Source organism: Panthera pardus, unplaced genomic scaffold (assembly GCF_024362965.1).
Source record: "Panthera pardus isolate Hobbes unplaced genomic scaffold, ASM2436296v1 HiC_scaffold_10, whole genome shotgun sequence".
In the NCBI taxonomy this organism is placed as follows: Eukaryota; Metazoa; Chordata; class Mammalia; order Carnivora; family Felidae; genus Panthera; species Panthera pardus.
Genome location: NW_026526655.1, coordinates 73448041 through 73474751, shown reverse-complemented (window position 1 = coordinate 73474751; position 26711 = coordinate 73448041). Strand labels below are relative to the sequence as shown.

General features: G+C 38.4%; 1 protein-coding gene across 5 annotated transcripts in view; it reads right to left on the bottom strand.

Moving 5' to 3' along the window:
- The window catches only part of CCDC148 (coiled-coil domain containing 148), a 247003-nt gene that overhangs the window by 70266 nt on the left and 150026 nt on the right, over positions 1–26711 (bottom strand). For all 5 annotated transcript variants that reach the window (XM_019456947.2, XM_019456966.2, XM_019456975.2 and 2 more), the window contains one exon: positions 22308–22448. In XM_019456947.2, the coding sequence (XP_019312492.2) occupies positions 22308–22448 (141 nt within the window). The remainder of the gene's footprint in view (positions 1–22307; positions 22449–26711) is intronic.

Here is a 26711-nt window from a genome sequence, read left to right as displayed (position 1 = left end):
GAATAAATATGTAAACGAATGAATAGAATATTACATCATACGTTCTAAGAAGGAAATAATTATAGCAATGATTTAAAAAAATTGGGTAGAATTTTGACTAGAAGGCATATTTTTGTAATGACCTTTGAATCAAAATTTAAAAGATGAGAGTGAGACAATTATGGGAAGAAATGGAGGGTGATCACCACAGGAAGCGGGAGCTCTAGGTCCAATAGCATTGAGTGGGAAAGACTTTGTGCATTTTCAGGACTGGGAAGAAGCCAGCGTGGCTGGATGGAGCATGTGGTTGAGTTAAGAGTGAAGGTGAGATTGAGAAGCTAGCTGAGGGCCAGATGATTTGGCAAGGAGTTAGGTCTAGAAACAAAGAAAAGCTATAGATAAGTTTAAAGCAAGGTATGACGTGATCTGACTGAGATTTTTAAAAGATAGCTCTCGATATTGAGTGAAAAATAAGACAGTAGAGAAGCAAAGGAGAAACAAGGAGACGAGATAGAAGAATAAGGTAAAAATGATCACTTGGACCAGGAAATGAAATGTTCATATCTGAGATGGTTTTTGAGTGGGACCAGAGTGCTCACTGAGGAAATGAATATTAAAGCTGAAGAAAAAAGGAATTAAGGATGATTCCTAGCTTTTTGCTAGAGCACCTGGTTGAATGATGGTACCAATAACTGAGATGGAATACTGGAAGAATAACAGGTTTGGGAAAGAAAGACCATCAGGAGCTCAGTATTGAACATTAAACAGTTGACGTGACTTCAAGACCTTGAAGTGGAGATTCCAAATAAACGTGTGGAGGTACAGATGGGTGGCTCAAGGGTCGATTCAGGGCTGGAGGTATAAATTAAGGAAATATATACTTAAAATGGCATTTGATGCCTCAGGACTAGAAGAGATCTCTAGGGTCAGAATATAAATAGAAGAAAAAGGTGGCTATGTACTTTCATTCTTATCTGCCTTTTGCAAAGTTTTCTCAACAAAAATGACTCCATTTCCCCTTCCACCTGTCAATTTTACTCTACCCTTATTACCAAAACAAATCTCCTTGAATCATCCTCTGAACCCTCCAGGAAAAAAAGCTTAGCCATCCTTGGCACACCAATGACCGTTGGCGAAGGTTTATTACTCTCCATTCTTCATCCTGCCTTGTATTCCTTGACTCATTTTCATGAGGCTCTGACAATGCACTGTTACTGATACATTTAGGCATTTACTACATGCCTAGCATGGTCTATCCTACCTGTGTCCTGCTAAATCTCTCCTGTCCATCCTTTAAGATGCAATTTTAACACTGCTTACTCAGCCTTCCTCCTTCTTCTCTCCTCCAGACATAGGTGTACCTTCTAAGGCACTATTTATGTGTCCTTAGCATAGCACTTTCCATATTGGTTCACATTATTCATCTTTGCATTGTAGTACCTTGTATCATGTCTCACACATAATAGGGCTTAATTGATCACCATTAGGTGAGTGGAAGCTTCTTCTGGTCTCTGGTCTGAGAATAACAAAGATGTGGATGGGAACAAGGCCAGCAGTTTTATTTGCAGGATGGTAAAGTCTGAACTAAGCACTTCCCTAAAGACAGTTCCATTCACCCTTTGTCAATTAATAGGAGCGGGAAGTATGTATGTCAAGAATTATTGGCTTTGAAAGCCTCAAACTAAAGTTAAGGCTAAGGATATTTAACTAGCCCTTTGGGACATTTGTTAAGACACAGATTTCAAACACCCTGCGTTTTACTTCTTGAGTGATACTTATAATATTCCAGTGATAGGGAAATCAGAGGTTAGTTAAAATGAGAAGAGTTGCATTTAAAGCTTGTCCCTTGACTCCCACAGATGAGGTTTCTAGACAAAGCTTGCTTTTCTGAAAAGCAAAACAGGCCCTCATTACTACCCCTCTATAATCTCAGATTCATATCAGGGATGTTCCCCTTTTCTTCTTCCACATTTTGCTCATTTTGGTAAAGTGAAGCCAGTAAAAGTGTCAATAAACTGAAGAAACCGTTCTCTAAAATAATGCTATGCTAACTTTTCAAAGAGTTTGAGATCACTTTTATATCCTACCTTACCTTTCTAATCTTCCAAACAATATGCTTCCTATTAAAAACTCCACCAGGAAGTGATGTTTACTCAGGGTTTAATTTTTAAAAACTTGTACTAATACTACACAACCATCAAATTATATTTTTTCACTCCTTCAGTCCAAGAATTATTATAATTCAACATGAAATAAGAATTTCATGAAAGCAAAAAGTTAGGGCTCAAATATCATAGAAGGAAGACAGTTTGGTCTCTGATTTCAAGCAATATGCGTGGTGTTGAATTTTTGAACAAACTTCTACACCTTGCTCCCAGATCATTATTTCAAAGACTTTAATGACTTATTCAGAAGGAGTTCATTATTCTTAACCAGATACATAAAATGTATGAAATAGGAAGTTCAAAATATCCAGTGCCATTACTAATAAGCTATGGAGATAGAGCAACTTTCAGTCCATTTTCTAGATTCTAATTTACTTAGCTAATTCTTTGCATCTTACAGCTCTCTTTTCTACTTTTGGTCTGGAATATGAACCCTCACAAAACAGTGATATTGTTACATATGAAAGTAGCAAGACCTCTTAATAGAAAGTGTTCATATTTTTTTTACTGTAATTTTTTTCCATTTGTTCCGTGTAGATCAACCTGTATCCCATAAAATTGCCACCAACTGATGTATGACTCTTCTTTCTATACAATGAATTTGACAAGCATCTATATTTCACCAGATAACTTTTCACACTTTTGTGTGAATTTCTGAAAGGTAAGAAACATGCCTTATGTTGTAGTACTTATTTGTATCTAATATTGCATCTAGCTAATGAAATGTACATGATATGCAACTGCCAAATGAATCCAGGGAAAAACGATATAGAAAAGCAACATTGCACACAATGCTTTTCTTATATCAATTTATATAAATCCAAAACTATTAATAAAGCATCCAGTTAGACAATAAACAGTCAGTAGTCTACTCAGTCATGTGTGGGATGGAGGTGCATTTAATCTCAAAAGAGCCTGAAGGCATAGTATGTCTTTAAATCAGATTGTCTACGAATCAGATTAAAGACTTTTTTTCCTAAAGATGGACACTTTGTCACCTCTGGCCTCAAAACTTTTTAGCCAACATTCATCTCTTCTATACTTGTGGCATAGAGATCTCTGTGGGCTTCAACTCAGGATCTGCTGGAGCTTCTGAATAAAAATTTGGCCCCAAGAGAATTACTTTACATGACATTCTTTATGCAAATATTTGAAAACTCTCTACATGGGTAAGAAATCACAATACAAAGTCAAATTTGCCACCATCCTGCCAGATTATTTGAATAGAACTCCTTTCAGTCCACATTTCAGACTATTTGTATTTCAGCTACTTATCAGTGTCTTACACTTGAACATTTTGCCACCAATCTCCAACCTGGTAAACAAGTACATCCACCACTGGTAAGAGGGTAGATTGTTATACTCTTCCTGAATAACAAATAAAATCACTGGCAAAAGCCTTAAGAATTAAGAAACAAAGCTTGAGAATTAATAAGCAGGGACATATGCAAAGATTCAGGTATAGGTATGTTCATTACAGCCTTAAAAATGTGAAAGGTTACATATAATATAACAGTGCAAAATAAGAAATTGGTTAAATAGAGGACTCCTGGGTGGCTCAGTTGGTTAAGTGTCCGACTCTTGATTTCAGCCTAGGTTATGATCTCGTGGTTCATGAGATCAAGCCCTGCATCAGGCTCTGTGCTGACAACTCAGAGCCTGCTTAGGATTCTCTATCTCCCTCCCTCTCTCTCTCTCTCTGCCCCTCCCCTGCTTGCATGCACGTATGCACTCCCCATCTTGCAATAAATAAATAAACAAACTTTAAAAAACAGTTAAATGCAATATTTCACATAATGAAACACTATGCAAACACTAAAAATTATGTGGTAGAAAAACAAGATATACTAATACATGTTAAAAATAGGTTAAAAATAATATGTGCAGTATGATTCTAGGTAAGTTAAATTCCTCATGTATATAGAAGAAGGATATATGGATATTGTTAATAATTTTCTTTTCATACTAGTTTAGGACTTGGGGTGACTTTTATTACATTTTGTGTGCTTGTTTGTATTTTCCAAACTATCTACAATGGACATAAATACTTTATAGTTACAAAAGTATGTTTTTTGAAGGTTTGACCAGAAAAAAAATCAATATTTATAAGGACGTGACTATTATTCATTCCTGAAGTTTCCAAACTCTATTTCTATACCAAGTCAGATGACAAGAACATTGTATATACCTTTATATAATATTTTCACTTTTTATCACCTTGTGTGCAGCATCACTTTCACTTTCTAGAGAAAGGTTCACAGGACTATAATTTAATTTTATACCATAGGCCTTATAAAGGTTGATGCAATATTATATGAGGACTGATTTAGATTCTTCTGTAAAGCAGTTCTACTAAAAATGCTATCCACTGGGTGGTTTGCCTCCCTCCCCCCGGTACATGCTGTCAGCTCCTGATGTGCTAGGATGTTGTCTATTATTAGCAAATAAGAGCTAAATGCTTCCTTTTAACTTTAACCATGTTCAATTACAGCACCCCATTTTAGTCTTGGTTTGCTGACATAACTATATTCCCATCCTCTTAATTTTTTGTCTTACATTCTCTTACTAATTTTCTATTTTAATGATTCTTAATAGGAAACAGATGGCACACTCAAAATTAGAATAAATCAAGAAGAATATAATAAGAGGACAATTGACAAAGGAGGGTTGGAATTCAGGATAATCACAAGACATCATGCAATAGCCGGGCTGCTTTACCACCCATTGACCAGTCAAAGACAGCTATGTGGGGAGGGCCACCCGATAGGAGCTGAGAACTTTGGTGGAGGACACAGTGGTCAACACAACTCTGCAGGGGTAGGAACAGGGGGGTCAATTCTCCCAACCTCAGTCTCCTTCCTAAACTGATCTCTAGTGTTCCATTTTGACTGAATCCAACCAGAATCCAGGGGTCAAGGGAGCCATGTAACACAACTCCCTGGGCCACAGAAAAGAATGGAGAGTAGATACAATCCAAGGGGAGGATGTCCAGCACAATAGTATTAATGTTTCTTATTATAACTTTCTTGGAAGTAGGTGATGTCTATATGCATAAATACATAAATGAAATGAAATATCTTTTTAGGTGGTGTTCACTTTAGTCACTTACATGAGTATTTTTCCATGGCAGAGCTGCCTACTTGAATTGCCAATAGCAATTTCTGCTCTGATGTAGTCTTATGTCCTTAGAACAATGATGAGCCAAGAAAGTATTCTGAGGTAAACACATTAGTTATCTCCCTCTTAATGAAATGCCAGGTGGATTAAAAAATAACTGTCATGTCTTCCTTAGAAGTAAAGTCTATTTTCAGTATGGGCACTGAAATATTACATAATGATCATGTCATATGTTGATATTGCTAAAATGGATTTGTCTGTAATCTTGTTTAATTTCTCTCTTTTCACTATTCATTAGGAAGGGAGTATATATACTGAGGATGTTGTATTTCACAGCCTGAGGTGTCACAGAGAGTGAAAAGTGAAAAGTAATCAAACCTCAGAGTCATTCAATCATAACTTCTTAGAGCTGAGGTGATTTTAGCAATCATTTAATCCAAACACCTCATTTTACAATTGAGGAGGCAAAATCCAACAGAGCCTGTGTAAGTTGCCCAAGGTCACCCCACCTTGTTGGGGCCTCCTACTTTGGCATGTTTTCCTCTCCACCTCACCATGAAGATTCAGTGGTATCCTGCTCGTTCATTACATTCATTCATTCAAGCAGTATTTATTGCATGCCTTATGCCAGGCACTGCAGGTAAAACAATGAAAATAGACAAACCCCTCTTTTTTATGGGGCTTACATCCTAGAAGAAAAAGAGAAGACAGTGAATAAATAAATAGATATGTATCAGGTGGGATAAGTGCTGAAAAAACATGAAATAGAATAAATGGACAGAGTAACAGGGAAGAAGAATGTTATTTTAAGTTTGGTGATCAAGGATGGACATTCTCTCTAAGATGACATTGGAGTGAAAGCCTGAATGAAGCAAGACAGTGAGTTGTGCAGACATCTGGGGGAGTAGTATTCCAGGCAGAGGAAACAGCCAATGCAACACCCTAAGAGGTCATGTGCCAGGGTGTTGGAAGGGGAGGAAGTGGACTGATATGGCTGCCACAGGATGAGTGAGGGGGAAAGTGGCAGAATATGAGATCTAAGAGATATAGAGTGTAGTGCAGGGACTAACATAATCTGACGTGAATTTTAGAAACATCTCTGACTGCTGTGTGGAAAATAGACAAAAGAAATAGTGTGGGAATAGAAAAGGAGGGAGCAGAGACATTCAGAGATTCAGAGATTATTATAATAGCTCTGATTGAGGGGCATCTGGGTAGCTCAGTCGGTTAAGCGTCCAACTCCAGCTCAGGTCATGATCTCACAGTTCATGAGTTCAAGCCCTGAGTCAGGCTCTGTGCTGACAGCTCAGAGCCTGGAGCCTGCTTCAGATTCTGTGTCTCCTTCGCTGACTGCTCCCTCCCCCACTCATACTCTGTCTCTGTCTTTCAAAAATAAGTAAACTTTAAAAAATATTTTTAAAAAATAACAGCTCTGACTGAAGACAGAGCCTTCTATTTATGACAATTTATCAGTATGAGGTGTGCAGGGAAAAATAACAAAGATAATACCAAGGCTTTTGGCCCAAGCACTGGGTGCATAGGTTCCCATTTTTTGAGAAAAGGTAAACTGAGGAAGGAGTAAGTCTGGAGAGAAAAAGAAGAATACATTTTGGACATACTAGATTTGAGGCAGTGGGATGTGTAAATTTGGAGTTCAGGAGAGAGGTCTAGACCAGAGATGTTGTTATTTGTCAGCATATAAATGACATATAAGTAATTTTGCATTGATTGAGATCACCCAAGAAGTATATATACTTAGGACTGAGTCCCTGGGACACTCCAAGGCCTAGAAGTCAGAATGGTGAGGAGGATTCATCCAAATTTATTGAGAAAGAGAAATCAGTGAGGTAAAAGAATGAAGTGAGATAAAAGAGCAAAGAGAAAATGGCCTCCTACAAGCCAAGTATTAAGTTGGAAGCCCAATATCCAAGGAGGAGGGAGTGATCACTTCCTTTTAATAGTTCAAGTAAAGTAAGGACTGAGAACTGACTCCTGAAATTAACAACATGAAGATCAATGATGACCTTGGCAAGCACAGCTTGGCTGGAGTGGAGGGCCAAAATAGCTCAAGAGAGAATGAGTGGAAAGAAGCTGGAAACAGTGTGTAGGCCATAGAATGGTACAGTTTCTAAGGGAGGGTGTGTGGGGTAAAGGAAGAGTAGTTTTTTAAAATAGAAGTCATAATGGCATATTTGTAGGTTAATAGGAAAGATGTAGAAGAGAAGAGAGAAATGGTAGTGGCAGAGAAATTGGGATAGCAAGCACTATACAGATGTCTGTTAATTAAATCAAATTACCATGAATAACCAAGACATAGAAACTGTAAAAAAAATTGATACCTTGAGTTAATTAAAACAAATTTTTTTTAACTATCTATTGGAAAATCTCTTACAGAGAATCATTTATCTGGCTTTTGATGACCCAGGCTGCTTCCCCCCCCCCCCCCGCCCCCCTCCATCTGACTTTTTCCTAAAACTGTGTCCTGACAGGGGCACCTGGGTGACTCAGTTGGTTGAGTGTCTGACTTCAGATCAGATCATGATCTCAGTTTGTGGGTTCAAGCCCCAACGGGCTCTGTGTTGACAGCTCAGAGCCTGGAGCCTGCTTCGGATTCTGTGTTTCCCTCACTCTCTGCCCCTCCCCCACTCACACTCTGTGTCACTCTCTCTCTCTCTCTAATTTACTTTTTTTTTTTTAATTTTTTTTTTCAATGTTTTTTTATTTATTTTTGGGACAGAGAGAGACAGAGCATGAACGGGGGAGGGGCAGAGAGAGAGGGAGACACAGAATCGGAAACAGGCTCCAGGCTCCGAGCCATCAGCCCAGAGCCTGACGCGGGGCTCGAACTCACGGACCGCGAGATCGTGACCTGGCTGAAGTCGGACGCTTAACCGACTGCGCCACCCAGGCGCCCCTCTAATTTACTCTCTTAACAACTTTCCTATACAGCACTGTTAGGTATGGTCACCATGTTGTACATTAAATCTCTGTTACGTATTTATCTTATAACTGAAAATTTGTACCTTTTGACTGCCTTCCTCCAATTTCCCCTCCTGCCACCCCCTCTCTTGTGAGAAGTCTGAGCTCTTTTTCAGAGTTTATTTTTTTTAATATTCCACATATAAGTGAGATCATATAGTATTTGTCTTTCTCTGACTTCTCTTAGTATAATTACTTTCTGTGACTACACTTAACATATGATTTCACTTTATCTGTCTTATGCCACTTAGCATAATGCATTCAAAGTCCATCTGTATTCTTGCAAATGGTACATTTCCTCATTTTTAATGGCTGAATAATATTCCATCGTGTGTATATATACCACAACTTCTTTATTCATTCATCCATTGATGGATACTTAGGTTGTTTCCATGTCTTGACTATTATAAGTAATGTTGCTTTGAACATGAGGGCCCAGATATTTTTTTGAGTTAGTGTTTATGATACCTTTGGATATATTCCCAAAAATGAAATTGCTGGATTATATGATAGTTCTGTTTTTTTATTTTTTTGAGGATCCTCCATACTGTTTTCCATAGTGGCTGCACCAATCCATAATCTTACCAGTGCGCAAGGATTCCCTTTTCTCCACATCTACACTAGTGTTTGTTATTTCTTATCTTTTTGATGATAGCAATTCTAATGAGCATTAGGTGATATCGCATTGTGGTTTTAATTTGTATTTCCCTAATGATTAGTGATTGAGCATCTTTTCATGTACCTGTGGCCTTTATATGTCTTCTTTGGAGAAATGTCTATTCAGATCCTTTAAAATTGTCCATTTTTAAAATTGGGTTGTTTTGTTTTTGTTGTTAAGTTGTATGAGTTCTGCATATATTTTGGATATTAACCCCTCATCAAATGTATGGTTTGCAAATATTTTTTCCCATTACTTAGGTTGTCTTCCCACTTTGTTGGTTGTTTCTTTTGATTGCAGAAGCTTTTTAGTTAGATGTAGTCCCACTTGTTTATCTTTTATTTTGTTGCTTTGAGCTTCAGGTATCACACTGAAAAATCATTACCAAGACCCATGTCAAGGAGCTTTGTTCCTACGTTTCCTTCTAGGAGTTTCATGGTTTCAGATCTTATATTTAAGTCTTTAATCCATTTTGAGTTAATTTTGTTGAGTGGTATAAGATATGGTTCCAATTTCTTTCTTTTACATGTGCATATCCAATTATCCCAGCTACATTTAATGAGGAGACTGTCTTTTCTCCATTGAGAATTCTTGGCTCTCTTCTCAAGTATTAGTTGACCATTGAGGGTTCAGTTTATTTCTGGACTTTCTATTATGTTCCATTAGTCTATTTGTCTGTTTTTACGCCAGTATCATACTGTTTTTATGACTGTAGCTTTATAGCATAGCTTGAAATCAAGAAGTATTATATACCTCTTTCTTTGTTCTTTCTCAGGATTTCTTTGGCTCTTCAAGGTTTTTGTGGATCCATATACATTTTAAGAGTGTTTTTTCTACTTCTGTAAAAAATGCCATTAGACTCTTGATAGTGATAGTGAATTTGTAGATGGCTTTACATATCAACAACATTACTTCTTACAACCCATGAACACAAAATAAGTTTCCATTTTTTTGTGTCTTCATCAATATATTTCATCAGTGTCTTGTAATTTTTAGTATGAAGAGATTTCACCTCTTTAACTAAATTTGTTCTATTTTTTAAGTTTATTTATTTATTTTTAGAGAGACAGGGAGAAAGGTCAAGCAGGGGAGGGGCAGAGAGACAGGGGGACACAGGATCCGAAACCCTGATGTGGGACTCAAACTCATGAATCATGAAATTATGACCTGAGCTAAAGTCAGGCACTTAACTGACTGAGCCATGCAGGGGCTCCCAGTTATATTTGTTCTTCAGTACTTTATAGTTTTTGATGCTTTTGATGCTGCTGTAAATGGGATTGATTTCTTCGTTTTTAAAATTTTCATTTTTACTGTATAGAAATGCTATTAATTTTTGTATTAATTTTGTATCCTGCAACTTTACTAAAATCAATGATTAGATCTAACACTTTTTGGCTGATTCTCTAGGATTTTCTATATATAAAATTATGTTGTCTGCAAATGGAGACACTATTACTTCTTCCTTTACAATCCTGACACCCTTCCCTCCTTCTTCTCTTCCCTTCCCTTCCCTTCTCTTCTCTCCACTTTCATTGCCTGATTGCTCTACCTAGGACCTCTAGTACTATTCTGAATAGAATTGCAAGAATGGGAATCCTGTGTTGTTCCTGATGTTACAGAAAAAGCTGTCATCCTTTCACCATCGAGTATGATGTTAGCTATGGGCTTGTCTCTTTTTTTTAATGTTTATTTATTTATTTTAAGAGAGAGATAGTGTGAGTGGGGGAGAGACAGAGAGAGAAGGAGAGAGAGAATCCCAAGCAGGCTCCATGCTCAGTGTAGAAGCTGATGTGGGACTCGATCTCACGACCATGAGATCATGACCTGAGCCAAAATCAAGAATTGGACGCTTAACCAACTGAGCCACACAGGTGCCCCCTTTTTAAAAAAATCTTTTTTTATTCTGAAGACAGCATAAGTGAGGGAGAGGCAGAAAGAGAGGGCGAGAGAGAATCCCAAGAAGACTCCATGCTCAGCACAGATCCCAACATATGGCCTTTATTATATTGAGATACGTTCTTTCTTTGCCTGATTTAAGAGTTTTTATCATGAATGTATGTTGAATTTTGCTGAATGCTTTTCATGCATCTATTGAGATGATCATACAATTCTTTTCTTTCATTTTATTAATATTTGACTTTCTTATATTTGCTAAAACTTGTTTTGTGGCCTAACTTAAGATCAATCTTAGAAAATGTTCCATGTGCTCTTAGAAGAATGTGTATTCTGCTGTTGAATAGAATGTTTTGTATATGTCTGCTAGGTCCATTTGTCCTATAGTATTGTGCAAATCCACTGTTTCCTTATTGATTTTGCTTGGAAATCTACTTATTGTTTAGAGTGGAGTATTAAAGTCCCCAACTATTATTGCATTACTGTTTATTTCCCCTTTTAGCTTTATTAGTTTTTGCTTTACATATTTAGGTGCTCCAATGTTGGGCATGTAAATATTTACATTTTTACAGTTGTTATATCATCTTGATGTCTTGAACACTTTATCATTATATAATAACCTTTGTCTATTTTTATTGTTTTTAGCTTAAAGTCTATTTTATCAGATATGAGTATAGCTACTTTGGGGTTTTTTTGTTTTTGATCTTTTGTTGTTGTTGTTGTTGTTGCTTGGCTGATTGGCTTTGGTTACCATTTGCTTGAAATGTCTCTATCCACCCCTTCACTCTCAGTCTATGTGTCTCTTTAAAGCTGAAGTGAGTCTCTTGTAGGCAGCATATTGTTGGGTCTGGGTTTTTGTTTTTTTGTTAAATCCACTCAGTCATTATATATCTTTTGATTAGAGAGTTTAATCTGTTAAATTTAAAGTAAATATTTGATAGGTAAGAACTTACTATTGATGGCCATTTTGTTAATCGTTTTCTGGTTATTTTGTAGATCCATTGTTCCTTGTTTCTTACCCTTATTTTTTTGAGTTTTGCTATATTTTGGCATTGATATTCTTTGATTTCTTTTTTACATTCTTTTGTGTCATTACTACAAGATTTTCCTTTGTGGTTACAATGAGGTTTACATAAAATATATTAAACTTATAACATCCTATTTTAAACTGATGACTTCGATAGAATTAATACATTCTACACTGTTACTTCTTTTTCTCCTTATATTCTAATACTCTTTTTCATTTTTTTCTTTTTCTCCTCTAGGTAATTTTCAATGTCCTACCCTCTCAGTTGCTGAATCTTTCTTCTGAATAGTTGAGTCTACTTCTGAAACTCTCTGTTGAATTCTTCAATTCAGTTGCTATATTTTCAACTCTAGGATTTCTGTTTGTTTGGGTTTGGGTGGGTTTTTTGTTTGCTTGTTTGTTTGCTTGTTTATTTGTTTTTGATGGTTGCTATATCCTTGTTAATGTACCGTTTTCCTAATTTTGTTTTGTTGTCTGTGTTTTCTTGTACTTCACTAAACTTCCTTAAGAGAGTTATTCTGAATTTCTTTTCTGAGAGTTCATAGATCTCCCTATCTTTAGAGTTTTATTGGTTTCTTTTGGTGGTGTCATATTTACCCGATTTTTCATAATCCCTGATTCCCTATGTTGGTTTTTATGCATTTTAGTAATGGGGCTCCTGTTGCAGACTATACAGGTTTGCTTTGGCAGAGATAGTTCTTCACCAGTCAGCTCAGTTTGGGTTTCTGAGTCTGTTTGCTAGTTATGCCTTTGGGAAGGTGGGGTTTGATATTATGGGCTATTTTTGTGTGAGGGAATTGTTCAAGCTCTGAGGACAGGGATTGGGGCGGGGGGTTGTAATTGGCTGAGAACATTTAAATAGGACTACTGGCTTGGTTCCCTATACAAGTGTGGCTGTAGGATGGCTCCATGGTTGTCTGAATTTTCTGGCCAGGCTTACTAGATGGTTAGGACTGGGTACATATTCAGTAATAGATGAAGCTATGAGTTAGCCTCCCTGCACTGGCAGGGCAGTAGGACAGGGCCCAGGGCCTGTATAGCTTATTGTTTGGGAAACCAAATGAGGCTTGGTTGTGCATTGAATTCCCTGGTCAAGTGAGACAACCAGTTTGCTCTGCAGATGAGGGAAGCCACAGGCTGTGCTCTCTGTTCAGGTGCCATTGCATGTAGGGCTGTTGAATCATCTATGCAGCTTCTTATATGCTCTGGTTAAGTTCCCTGGTTGGACAGGCTGAAGGTTATATTCAGTGATAAGCAGGGCTACAAATTAAATTCCCTTCCCTGGCACAGTGAGAGAAGCAGTTCTAAATCTCTGTTTGTTTTCTTAACCGAAGCCAACCCCCACCCCAGTTTCCCTAGCTACTGCCTTTGTTCTCTGAACTATCAGCTCTGCTGCCCTTCTCTCAACTCAAATACCACTGGGCCACACAGCTCTCAGGTGTTTTCACCAGTCCTTCTGAGCAGATGAGGCTGGAAAACACTCTCCATAGTACGTAGGGCTATGTCTCAGCACCCTTGCCTGAATGTGAGAAGGAGGGGATACTCCAGGCGGTGCTCAAATGCCCAAACAGGCCCTCTAGTTCTGACTGTCCAGTAGTTACCCTCAGACTTGTCTATAAATTAATCCCCATGTCTGTGCATAGCCCAGGAAGCTCCATGCTCTGTACTGGCTTTGCTCTGGGGGCTATCAGCTCTTTCCACCCACCTCTCAGTGCCAGTGGACCACACAGCTTCCAGAAGTTGTTATAATCCCATCTGGTCAAATGGGACTAGGAGACACTTTCCACAGGGTGAGGCTGTGACTCAGCACCCTGACTGGGCATAAACAGACCAGGATCTAGGACTGGCAAAACTCCTTATTTGAGGATCCAAATTAGACAGATCTGCACCCCCCAGTTTGGTATTGCAGATGAGTAAAACTGCTGGTTGGGATTACAATGTGGACACTGCAGATATGAACTCAGTCTGCCAAGACCTGTGTGCTGGTTGCTGCAAGCCCATCCCTCCTCCACACACACACACACCTTCTCCATCACAGATGCCTAGTGGCTGGGCCCCTGATGATTCCCTGCAATCCATGTTGTATGAGATCAGAGGAGGGGCTCCCACAAAATGACCCACAATGCTGGGAGAGGCTGGTTGTCTCCCCCTGGCCTTCTTCCACAAGACAAACTGGAGGCTCAAGGGAGACCTGTGTGGTGCTGCACTGTCATAGGGGGAGAGGCAATGGAGTGTCAATGTGTAGCCTCTTCTCTTACCCCTCTAATGCAGTCTGTCATGGTTTCTGGTGCAAGGGGCTGTTTCAGCCTTACCCCCATGTTCTAGGATTCTCCCAGTGCTGTCTTGTTCTGGAATAGAAGTCAGTTGTTCCTTTTCTGAGAGGGAATGAAGTCAGAAACAACCTAGGACACCATCCTGGTGACATCACCTAGAAATTTTCACTTTTAAAAGACAGTTGACACTAGAAAATTGAGGTTCTTAGACCACCATCCTATCTTTATGCCACCTGTTGATTCATACTGAGAGTTGACTCTATATTCAGTCTCATATTAGAATGTTAGAATCCATTAATTAATAAGCTTACATTAATGTTCATTTCTAAATTTTAATAACAAAATAAGGAATGTTATGAATATTTTTAAATTATATAATCCTTGACTTCTTTTGGAAAATCAAACCTCCCATATTACATTACTTTCTTTACTTAAACAATATTATTCAGAGGACTAATATTAGGGTGGAGGGAGGGGAAAGTGGGTGATGGGCATTGAGGAGGGCACCTGTTGGGATGAGCACTGGGTGTTGTATGGAAACCAATTTGACAATAAATTTCATATAAAAAAAACAGAGGACTAATATTAAAATTTCAGAAATAAACTCTGACCCCAGTTTATTTGGAGTCATTTTTACATAAAATATAACTATCTTCTCCTTTTACTTATAATATCCTAATAGTTAATTTACTCATTAGGTTTGATAGTTCCCATGTTCATCAGATTCCCAAATAAAAGAAACAATAATTAAAAGACAAACACCCCCTCAAACTTTTACTGAAACTTCACACTTCTAGGAGTTAGTAATTGAGAGAACCACAAAACTGAGGGTGGGAAGTAATTCAACAGATTGGGACTCAACCAGCTGGGGATAGTTTGGCTTTAGTGGCAGGTGGTTCCTTTGAAAAGTAGATGTTTGCAGTGAGAGATTTAGGTGGGTGTAGTTACAGCAGAGATCAAACTGGAGTTCAGAGAATTTCAAAGACATATTTCCAAGGTCCAAGGCATCAATGAGTTTTTATATTTCATAGTCTCCATTTTATGAAAATGTAAAGAGTGCTGTAAGCCCATTTTAAATCAACTGAATGTCATTGCATTACTATGTTACCGAATGCTGCGGGGTTTGTTTGTTTGTTTGTTTGTTTGTTTTGTATGTTCACAACTCAGTCAGTCCTCAGTGATATATTACATAAATTTACAATATTTATATCTTAAGTCATTTTAGTCTAAGTGGGATCCATTTAGATCACAATCTCTCTCTCACACACACACACACCACTCCTTTCATCAAGGTTGAGAAGGAGCAGCATGAGACAAAAGGACCTGGAAGAAACAGAGGGTCTAGACTACAAGGTGCCATCTCAGAGGCGTCTCTGTCAGGGGATGTTTTCCAGGCAGTGCTCTGATCTTAAAGGTCCTTTTTTCCACTACCTAAATCCTCAAAATCTATATCCCCCTCCCTCTGCAATAGCAGAGCATTCACTGGAAATGAAAGATAATCAGTCACAGGCATTTGAAAGAAATTGCATAGGACAGTTCTGTATCGTGCAGTATGCAAACGTATACGGGAGCAATTAAAGACCCAAACACAAAGAAAAATTAATGGATAGTTGATGAACCTTACTAGAGTCAGTCAGGGCAAAAAGTTCATATGCGAAGGCCTGGACCTTGATCAACTGTAGCAAAACTAATAAGTTTCATTGGCATAAGAGAATGCACACTAGGAAGCATTCAGAGTAGCACGGGCCATCACATGAGGATAGATGCCCACAGTATGGTTTGATGATACAGGACCAGGAAATAATAGAAGAGGAGGTCTAGGCATGAATGAGGGCAAAGGCACTGTCCTGATCTCCTTCAGCTATCACTACCCACTGAGAAAGACAGGAAAGTCACACTATAATTGTGTGTGTGTGGGGGGGGGGGGGGTGGATACACAAATATACCCATTTGTAAATACCGTGTATATATGCATATATATTTAATTTACTATATGTAGTCATGCTTAATTTAACTAATCTTACCATCTTACCATCAATATTTCCTACTGGGAGCTAATACAACTACTCTATGTATAACATGGTGAGAAGTGAAGAGAAGCTTTTCCTGACCCTAGGTAAGTGGCTTTGGTCCAGCGGCAGAAGTGTTAGGAATTCCAAGTTTCTGCTTCCTGCCACTAGAATTTTAGGAGGTCTATGAGCTCCTTTCATTCCAAACTCACTCTGTCTGTTTCAGTCCAAGCTGGAAGTGTTTCTGATAAGATTTTCTCAAGAAACAAGTGAGCTTTTGCAGATTTTATGGGGATTCACTCCATTAGACAAAAGCCACACACCGACAGGTCTTTTCGAGATAATCCTTTCTCTTCCTTGGTTTTCCTTTGAGGTGGCTGAGAGAAATTGCCCTTAAACTTCCCAGAGGCTCTCTAGTTTGAGAAGATCTATGAGAAACACCCTTAATCTCTTGGAAGGGTCTTTTATATGACTGAATACTCTGTCCCTGTGATCTTTTCGAGGCTATAACAAAGAGTTGTATATTCATACTTTCAGCCTTTTCTCTATGGCATGATGACAGCAATAATCTCTGAACTCTAGAGTCTTTTGCCATTTAGATAGGTTGAGAATTTCCCAAACCATCAAATCTCTCCTTTTTACTATAAGTAGCAAAAAACCCCAGGTGACATCTTCAACACTTCGGAAATCTTCTTAGCTCATCACCTATGAAGTTCATTACTCAGGAATGTTTTCTAACTAACTGCAGCACGGAATTAATTCCTGCCACCACATAACAGTGATCCTCCTTTCTCCAGCTTTCAATAGTATGTTCATCACTTCCTTCTGAGACTCACCAGCCACATCTTTAACATTCACATTTCTACTAAGTCAGTTCAAGGCATTCCTGTCTTTTTTTCTATCATGTTCTTCAAAATTCTTCCTGCTTCCTCCCACTTGCCAACTCCAAAGCTACTTTCACATTTTTAGGTATTTGTTATAGCAACAATTCACTTCTAAATACCAAAAACTGTACTAGTTTTCTTAAATTGTTGTGTAACAAATAACTACCAATTTTGCAGCTTAAAACAACACTCACTTATGAGCTCAGACTCCTGTAAGTCAGAAATCCAGTATGTTGTGGCTGGGCTCTCTGCCCATGACATCCTAAGACTGAAATCAAGGTGTAGACAAAACTGAGTTTTAATCTGAGAGCTTTAGAGAAAAATATTTTCTTGCTTGCTTGCTTGCTTTTTTAAATTTTTTTAATGTTTATTTTTTTAGAGAGAGACAGACAGACAGAGCATGAGCATGGGAGGGGCAGAGGGAGAGGGAGACACAGAATCTGAAGCAGTCTCTAGGCCCTGAGCTGTCAGTACAGGGCCCGACACGGAGCTTGAACCCACAAACTGGGAGATCATGACCTGAGCCGAAGTCAGACAATTAACCGACTGAGCCACCCAGGCGCCCCAATGTTTTTGTTTTTCGAGAGAGAGAAAGAGTGAGAGAGCACGTGTGTGAGTGGGGGATGGGCAGAGAGAAGGGGAGAGAGAATCCCAAACAGAATCTGCACTGTCAGCATGGAGCCTAATGCAGGGCTCCAACTCACAAACCATGAGATAATGCCTGAGCCAAAATTAAGAGTCTGACGCTTAACCGACTGAACCACCTAGGAGACCCGAGAAAAATATGCTTTCAAGCTCATTCTTGTTTTTGGCAGAATTCAGTTCCTTATAGCTGTAGGACTATAGGTTACAGGTTCCCATTTCCCTTCTGGCTGTCAGCCAGGGCCACTCTTGGCTCCTAGAGTCCACCCACATTCCTTGCCATGTGACCCCCTCAATCTTCAAGCCAAAATGCTGAGTCATGTCCTTTTCATACTTCAAATCTCTGCCGACCCCTCTTGTGACCAAAGAAAACTCTGTACTTTCAAACTCTGATCTCCAGCCAGGTCATTTTCCTTTCTCAAGGTTGTGCCATATAATATAACCTAACCTGCAGCATTTATTGTCCTGGTGATTAGGATATGTATTCCAGGAGGGCAGGAAATCTCTGGGACCATCTTAGGAGCCTACCTGTCACAGGCCCATTGGCCATTATCCATTGGCCCCTTTATATCCCAACAATACTGAAGAAGTAGATTTTATGGTCTGGGAATTATTATTTTTTTTTATCATTCTTCTGTGTCTACCTTCCCCCCACCCCCTGCCACTCGTAGCTCTTTAGATCAGCATATTATTAGATTAAGAAACACTGGGAAAGAGATTTCATGATAAATTGTTCTCATAAGAACCCACAGACTCCCACACTGAGAGAATAGCCTTGATCTGAATTGAGAAGGTACTCTGGATTCCCTCCTAAGCACAGAGCTTCTCAAATCTTCTGAGAAGCAGTGTTCTAGCCCTCTAGCCTACATTCTGTTTATGATAGCCTACCTTCTTTTATTTTAGAACTGTTTCTCCTCTTCCCTGGTTACCTGTGGGATGAATATAATTCTGAGTATTTGCCACATTACCTGAGGATAAGGGAGACCACCTACATGCCAAGCTTTTATGGAAGGCTGAGTCTATCGATATTTACTGATATGATGTCACTTGAGGCTATGAGATCACAAAATGATAGCTTCCTCCCCAGAAACATCTCTGAGGTAAGGCAGAAGGTCACAGGGCTGGTGGACCATGGCTGGTGAAGTTACTCTGACTTCCCTGATCATGCTCCATCCCTCAGCTCTACAATGTGGGGAGCTTCAATGATAGATTAGGAACTGGTCACACTGGGAGAGAATTGTGACATGCTAGACTAAGGAAGGACTAGGTCTCCTTTTTATGTGAGCCTTGGTTGAAATCTCTGTTTTGAGAGTGAGGCTGAAACTATCCTTGCTTTGATCCCATAGAACACCAGGCACCAGGCAGCAACAAAACATCTTAAAATGCTGTGATGCAGAGTAGTTTTTATGTTCTCCAAGCCACCCAAAGAGCCACGTCTAGTGAAAGGGGAACACTGGGACCAATATTACATATCGGGCGCTTTAAGGTTCACCTAGCACAGTAATTTTGTTTCTTACAATAGCTCCTAGGGATAGTTTATGGAAAGACTTTATCTTTTGATTTTATCATGACAATAATTTTAAAAGTGAAGAGATGCTTCTGAAATATTACCATTATCACCCAACAGCCTATGACTCAAAACTTTCCTTGAGTCTTGGGATAAAACTATGAAAACTGTGAATGTTATGTTCAACTCGAGTTTTAAAGCACAGATTTGAAGATCAGTTTGAAAAGAACTGGGCACCTACCATGGTAAACTTTGGCATTGGATACAAATTAAAATGTTACTCCACAAAAAGACAGTATCATTCTCTAACAGACAAATTGCTGAGAAGAAAAATTAGGAGAATTCTCTGTTCTTCAGAATCCTCACGTGGGGTTTTATACATGGAGTTGTTTCTCTATCTCTGCTGCTGTTCACTTATGAGAAGAGAAATCCAGGCAGGAAAGATGGTGGATGGAGAAAAACAGAGCACCAGCTAACAAAGCAGTCAGCTTCAAGCCAGGGGAGCTTCTGACTTGAGAAATTATAGGAGGGTTTCTGCCAAACTGCTGTTAAACACCAAAGAACTAAAATTTGTCTCCAGCATATAAAACAGTTAGAACAAAGAGAGTCTGGATTTGTAGTATATATAAAGGCAGCCAGAACTTTGGTCAGTATGTCTGAGTTGACATAGAAATCTCCTTTCCCAGTTTAGGGGCTCAGTTGGTTCCTCTGGGCGGCTCAGTCAGTTAAGCATCCGACTTCAGCTCAGGTCATAATCTCGCAGCTCACGAGTTTGAGGCCCGGGTCTGGCTCTGTGCTGACAGCTCAGAGCCTGGAGCCTGCTTCGGCTTCCGTGTCTCCCTCTCTCTGCCACTGCCCCACTTGTGCTCTGTCTCTCTCAAAAATAAATTAAAACGTTAAAAAAATGTTTTTAAAGAAATCTCCTTTCCCAGTTTAAACACATAGAAATTTGGGGCAAACTATAACACAAAGACACACAATGCCCCAGTGCTGAAGATAAAGATGGGACATAAAGTCAGAGCAGTAAGAGGGAGCCAAAGCCAAGGGGCCCTTGGGCAGAACAGAGCCTGAAACAGGCCTGAGGAGCTGGTGGTTGGGTGTTCAATATTAGGTGTGGGATTTATATACAGGAGCTGGAACCATGCCACTTAAAAAAGAGCAAGAAGTCCTGTAGAACTTGTCCAAACACCAAATGGGACTGAGACACACCAGGACCACTCCCCAGAAGTGACAAGGAAGCTGACTTTCTGCTTGGGACCAGAGCAGGGAAGGGGTCAGCAGCAGAACCCAGGCTGGTGCTGTGCATGAGTGCTAAGTCAGCAGCCACTCCAACCTCACAGAATTGGTCCCGAATCTCACAGTTAATATATGCACTGGTCCTGAGCCAGTAAAATGTGTAGGGCCCTGAGCAAAAGCATAAACTCTGTAGAGGTGTTCTCACTACCAGGTCATGGTTCATAAAGGAAAGCACAGTTCACAAAGAGAAACAGTTTAGGGGCATCTGGGTGGCTCAGTCTGTTGAGTGTCTGACTCTTGTTTTTGGCTCAGGTCATGATCCCGGGGCATGGGATCAAGCCATGCAAGAGAGTCCATGCCGAGTTTGGAGCCTGCTTACTATTCTCTCTCTTTCTATCTCTCTCAAAAAATAAAAAAGAAAATAAAATATCTTTTAAAGAAAGTTTAATAACTTTGATTCCTTGATCACTTTAAATTTCCATGAACCTACAGACACTACAGACCAAATGTAAAGGCAGATGTCCAATGAAAGAAAATAAATTTGCAACCTATATAACAAATGGAAAGCAATAATATCCAGAGTTTATAAAGAACTTCTACAGATTAATAAAGAAAAATAGACAAGTAGATAAAAAGCACTAATAAACAATTCCCAAAGGAAGAAAATCACCCAATAAACATAAGGAAATTTTCAATCTCACAAGTGATCAGGAGAATCCAGTTGAAGACACCAAGATACTGTTCACATTCATCACATTGGCAAAAGTCAAAAAGAAAATTTATAATACCTTATAAAGAAAAAAGGCATATAAAATTGAAACCATAGAAATCCTATCACATAGTAATTCTCCTCCTCAGTGTACTGTAGAGAAAGCTGTGCACATGTGCCCCAGTTGATGTGACAAGTGGCTGCTTCAGCACAGGTGCAAGAACAAAACTTTAGAAATGTAAATGTCAACCACTAACAGAAGGGATAAACAGTAGCCTCGTTCTATAATGAAATACCATGTAGCAGTAGAAAGGGGTGAACTAAGTCTCTGCCTATTAATATGGCTATATCTCAAAAATGTAGAGTTAAATAAAGAAGTACATGCTGCAAAATGATACAGTAAGAGAGTATTCATGAAAAGAAAATGTAAAAGTCACAACCTATGTATTAAAAGATGTTAAAAGCAATAGATGGCTTGGAAAGATAGAAATAAAATTTATGATCGAGACTTACTTTGGGGAGGTCCTGAGTAAATCCTGAGTAAATTCAGTGCTAGGTGATGAGTACTAATGTGATTATTTTTATCAGTTTTTGAGGTGTAAACAAACAAAAATATCTAAATAAATACCCCAAATATATTTTTAAAATCCTGCCTCAAATACACTCTTTTTCTTCCACAGATTGTCGGCAATCGTTTTAAAGCTGTTAATAAGTGTTGTGATTAGTATTTTGAAAACTGGGAAGCAAATGTTTTCTGAAAAGTAGAGTGATGAATTTATGTCAGTAAATGAAAAACAAACAATATAACAAATAATAAAACAAGAAGTAAATTCTTTAAAGGGCCTTTTGTATTGCATGAGTTGCTCTGACCCTAGTACAACGTATTTTATCAGCAAAGACACCTTTGACCGTCAGTTGCTGCACTGCAAACAAAATGCTCTCCCACGTGTCCCTAGTTAGTACAAGACTCAGCAGTCACAAACCCTGTCTTGTCTTTACCTATAGCATTGCTTCTAATCACAATTTCTTGTGCTCATGCAGGTCAGTAAAGCGGATTCCCCTCCATGTCCAATGAACCTCTGAAGCTTAAATGAACTGAAGCAAGACTAGAATCTCATGAATCTAAGAACTACCTATGATGATTCCATGCCAAACACCAAGATCACCCAAAGCTCAATCAGGCAATTAAACATTCATTAGCACATTCACAACAATAGCAGATTACATACTTTCTTTTTCTTCTCTGCTCTTTGAAACAATTCCTTCTTCTTCCATAGCTTCTCTCTCTCCTCCTCCTTTTCTCTTCTTCTGGCAGAAATTTCCATTTCCAGTCTTGCTGCTTCTTCCTGGTGGGCTCGCCATTGAAGAACCTGAAATAAATAGAAATTCATTCCAATAGCTATACCCAGTCAAGTGATTTCACAGATCACAATGAGACTAGGTTCTATATCAAGCAGGTGTCAAAGTTTTTCCAAATACTCATTAAAATTCTGTGTGCACATGAGTGTGTGATATGTGCATGATGTATATGAAGTGTGTGTGTGTGTGTATGCATGTATGTTAAAAAGAGAGTAACTTTAAAATCATCTCATTTCAGAGATTTTTCACTTGGATTCATGGAGTGAGATCCCAAAGAGTCTGTGAATTGATTTCAAATAATCTATGAATTCTCATAAATAGTATGTAAAAATTTCTGTGTTTTTGCACAAGTATGTTTTTCTGAAACAACGGTTCCAGTTTCTGGTCAACAGTTTTCAAAAATTCTGAAATGATCCTAAGATCCTAAAAAGTTTAAGAACCACTAATATATTTCATCCTTTTATTTCGTATGTGAAGGAAATGAGCCTGAATGAAGATGAAAAAAAAAATGTCTAAGACGTTTAAAAGAACTTTCTGGGTACTGGTAGGTGTTATTGGTAGAAGTGTAATTGGTATAACACTTCTAAAGGACCCGAGGCGATATGTAAATATGTATCACAATATAAAATATGCATAACCTTTGACCCACGATCCTATTTGGGGGAAGCTATTCAAAGAAGACAGTCAATTGAATAAGTGCACAAAAATGTATCCATAGGAATGTTCACTGCAGTGCTGCTTACACAAAAAAATTAGAAAGAGTCTAAATGTCTGGCAACAGGTGGTGGCTTAAATTAATTATGGCATTTTCATATAATGACTGCTATTGAAAAAGAATATTATATACCTTTATTCATTGACATAGAAAATATCCACAACATATTATTAGATGCAAAAAAGTAGGTGCAAAACCACATTAATAGTATGATGTCCTTAATATAAAACATCATCTATGCATCTATCCGTAGAAAAAGTTTTGGAAGGAGATTTATCAAAGTAATAATACTAGTTATCTCTGAATAGCATCATTTCAAGAAATGTTAAAAATTTATTCTTTAAGCCTTTCTGTACTGAGTGACATTTTCACAACAAATATGTTATCTTTGTAGGCAGCAAACCAATGAAACTAACAAAATAGAAACAAACATTTACACTTTCCATGCGCACTAAGAAAGCTGAGAAATCAGAGAAAAGGGAGATGGAGATGTGTGCAGAATTCTTTTTAGAAAAGGAAGAAACTAGCGTTACCAATTTAATACCTCATGTCTTATATTTAATATAAGCATGACTCATTATGGTAATACATAAAATGAGAATGGAATATATAAAATACAAGGAATTAAAGTGACTAATAGTTAAGCTCTTTTCTCACTTTCAATATTCAAAGTCTGTTTTCTAAAAATATACTTCCCCTATTTATCAGAATAACCAAGGAAATTCAGACTCTTGTTTCTCAGACACACCTAGGTTTCCCAATCTGCTGCTTATCCTGGCCATTATATTTATCTTCTTTGGAAGCCCATTCCTAGAATAAGATCATCATGCTTTCTGTCCTGATCTGCTTCCAAACCACTCCTTCCTGCAAACCATCTTCCATCTGTAACATACTGTATTAAAGTCATGCGTCTTGTCAAGTGTTGCTAGTGATGGTGTTATATCATGTGGACCCTGGTGACCATCTCTTCTTGATGAAAGCTCTTTCCTGACCCACAACCTTGTTCTCTCTACTTCTCCACCAATGGATACTATTCTTTTCTTTTCCTGCTCTCTTTGTCCACCTTCCACCCCAAATTCTACTGTTATCCTTTCTCTTTGACCTCATCTCAGCCTCTCTATGCTCATGTGTGTCTCCTACAAGTTAACCTATCACTTCTGTGCATATGACTAAAATGTACAATTTAAGCTTTGCCTTTTTGTCTGCAATCCCAACCTAACAAATGCTTAAGGCCTTTACTTTTTGCATGTGCACCCAAAATACAATATTTTCAAAATTAAATTCAACATCTTTAACATTGCCACAGTCTCACACCAAGCCCTGTGCACCTGTCTCTTCTTTCAAACATCCGGGATTGTTCTGTGGAACAACAAGCATCTGTGTGGTTTGTATTTTTTTATTATTGTGTACACCTATCAAAATGACTAATTCTTTACATTTTATATCTGACTTGGGCATTCTTATATTTCTTTCTTTTTTTTTTTTATTTGTTAAAATTTACATCCAGATTAGCATATAGTGCAACAATGATTTCAGGAGTAGATTCCTTTGTGCCCCTTACCCATTTAGCCCATCCCCTTTCCCACAGCCCCTCCATTAACCCTCAGTTTGTTCTCCATATTTATGAGTTTCTTCTGTTTTGTCCCCTCCCTGTTTTTATATTATTTTTGTTTCCCTTCCCTTATGTTCATCTGTTTTCTCTCTTAAAGTCCTCATATGAGTGAAGTCCTATGATTTTTGTCTTTCTCTGACTAATTTCACTTAGCATAATACCCTCCAGTTCCATCCACGTAGTTTCAAATGGCAAGATTTCATTCTTTTTGACTGCCGAGTAGTACTCCATTGTATATATATACCACATCTTCTTTATCCATTCATCCATTGATGGACATTTGGGCTCTTTCCATACTTTGGCTATTGTTGATAGTGCTACTATAAACATGGGGATGCATGTGTCCCTTCAAAACAGCACACCTGTATCCCGTGGATAAATGCCTAGTAGTGCAATTGCTGGGTCGTAGGGTAGTTCTATTTTTAGTTTTTTGAGGAACCTCCATACTGTTTTCCAGAGTGGCTACTCCAGCTTGCATTCCCATTATATTTCTTTGTTTTTAAGTTTATTTTTTTAATTTATTTGAGACAGAGACAGAGTGAGTGGGAGCAGAGAGAGAGAGAGAGAGAGAGAGAGGTAGAACCCAAAGGAGGCTCTGCACTCTCAGTGTAGAGCCTGATGCGGGGCTCGAACTCATGACTTGTGAGCTCATTTCCTGAGCCGAAATCAAGAGTTGGACACTTAACCAACTGAACCACCCAGGCGCCCCCAATTTTACATTTCTTAAGATCAGATGGGCTTTACTTATGACAAATCAATTTCTAACGTATTGAATTTCCCTTGACCACTTTGCTGTAGTTTCCTAGTTCACCCAAAGTCTACCTGACAAATGTATTTAGAAAAATACCAGAGTTCGTGGGGTGATGCCAATTTATCCAAATAAGACCTTAGTAATTTAGTTTTCTTACTCACAATCAATGTCCCATTTTAACTTAAAGTGTAATCTCTACACAGATTCTTTCCTGTGCCTTCTCATATGTGGCCATTCTTGTTCTTAGCCTCATGGCATAGTCCAAACTATTCTCCCACCTGGAACACCCTCAGTCTCCCCCTATTTCCTAGGATGCTCCTTGGCCCAATACATGTCCTGCATCTTTCATGAAACATTTTTCAACCCATGGTCATTTCCCTTTTCTTACTTCACTTACCATACCATAGCTGTTCTCTAATCATTTTGAGCATGTTTAATTTTTATTTATAGCAAGTTCCATGATACCTATGTATTTTGTTTTCCTCTTACACCTTCTAGCAGAGTGCTAGCACATCATAGGTGCTCAATAATTACCTTCTATTTAATTTACCAAAATAAAATGTTTTTTAAAAAGCCTAATAAATGGAGAAGAAATAAAAATATTAGAATAGATCATTTTGTAACACTTGCTGAAATAATAAATCCTTGTTTATGATCATCAGTGGCTACTAAACACATTAATAGCAGGTGGGAAACTTTATAATGGCTAGCAACAACTGAACACACTGAACAATCTTAATGTCACAGAGAAACAAGCTGATATCTTGGCCTCCTGATGGAAATATGCAATATTGCCATGAAGTATTCTTGCCAAGAAATAAAAATGAATATCAAATATCTAGACCTATTTATCAAGATATAGGAAATTCAGACAGTGGAGAAACATGCAATCAACAAAATTGAAATTTGAAAAACTTTAAAGGACTTTCGGGGCATGTGAGTGGCTCATTCAGTTAAGTGTCCAACTTCAGTTCAGGTCATGAGCTCTCGGTTTGTGAGTTTGAGCCCCACATGGGGCTCTGTGAAGGCAGCTCAGAGCCTGGAGCCTACCTCAGATTCTGTCTCCCTCTCTGCCCCTCCCCCGCTCATGCTCTGTCTCTCTCTCTCAAAAACAAACATTAAAAAATTAAAAAAAAAAAGATTTAAGAAACATCAATCAAATGCAATATGTAGATTATATTTGGTTTTGATTTGAA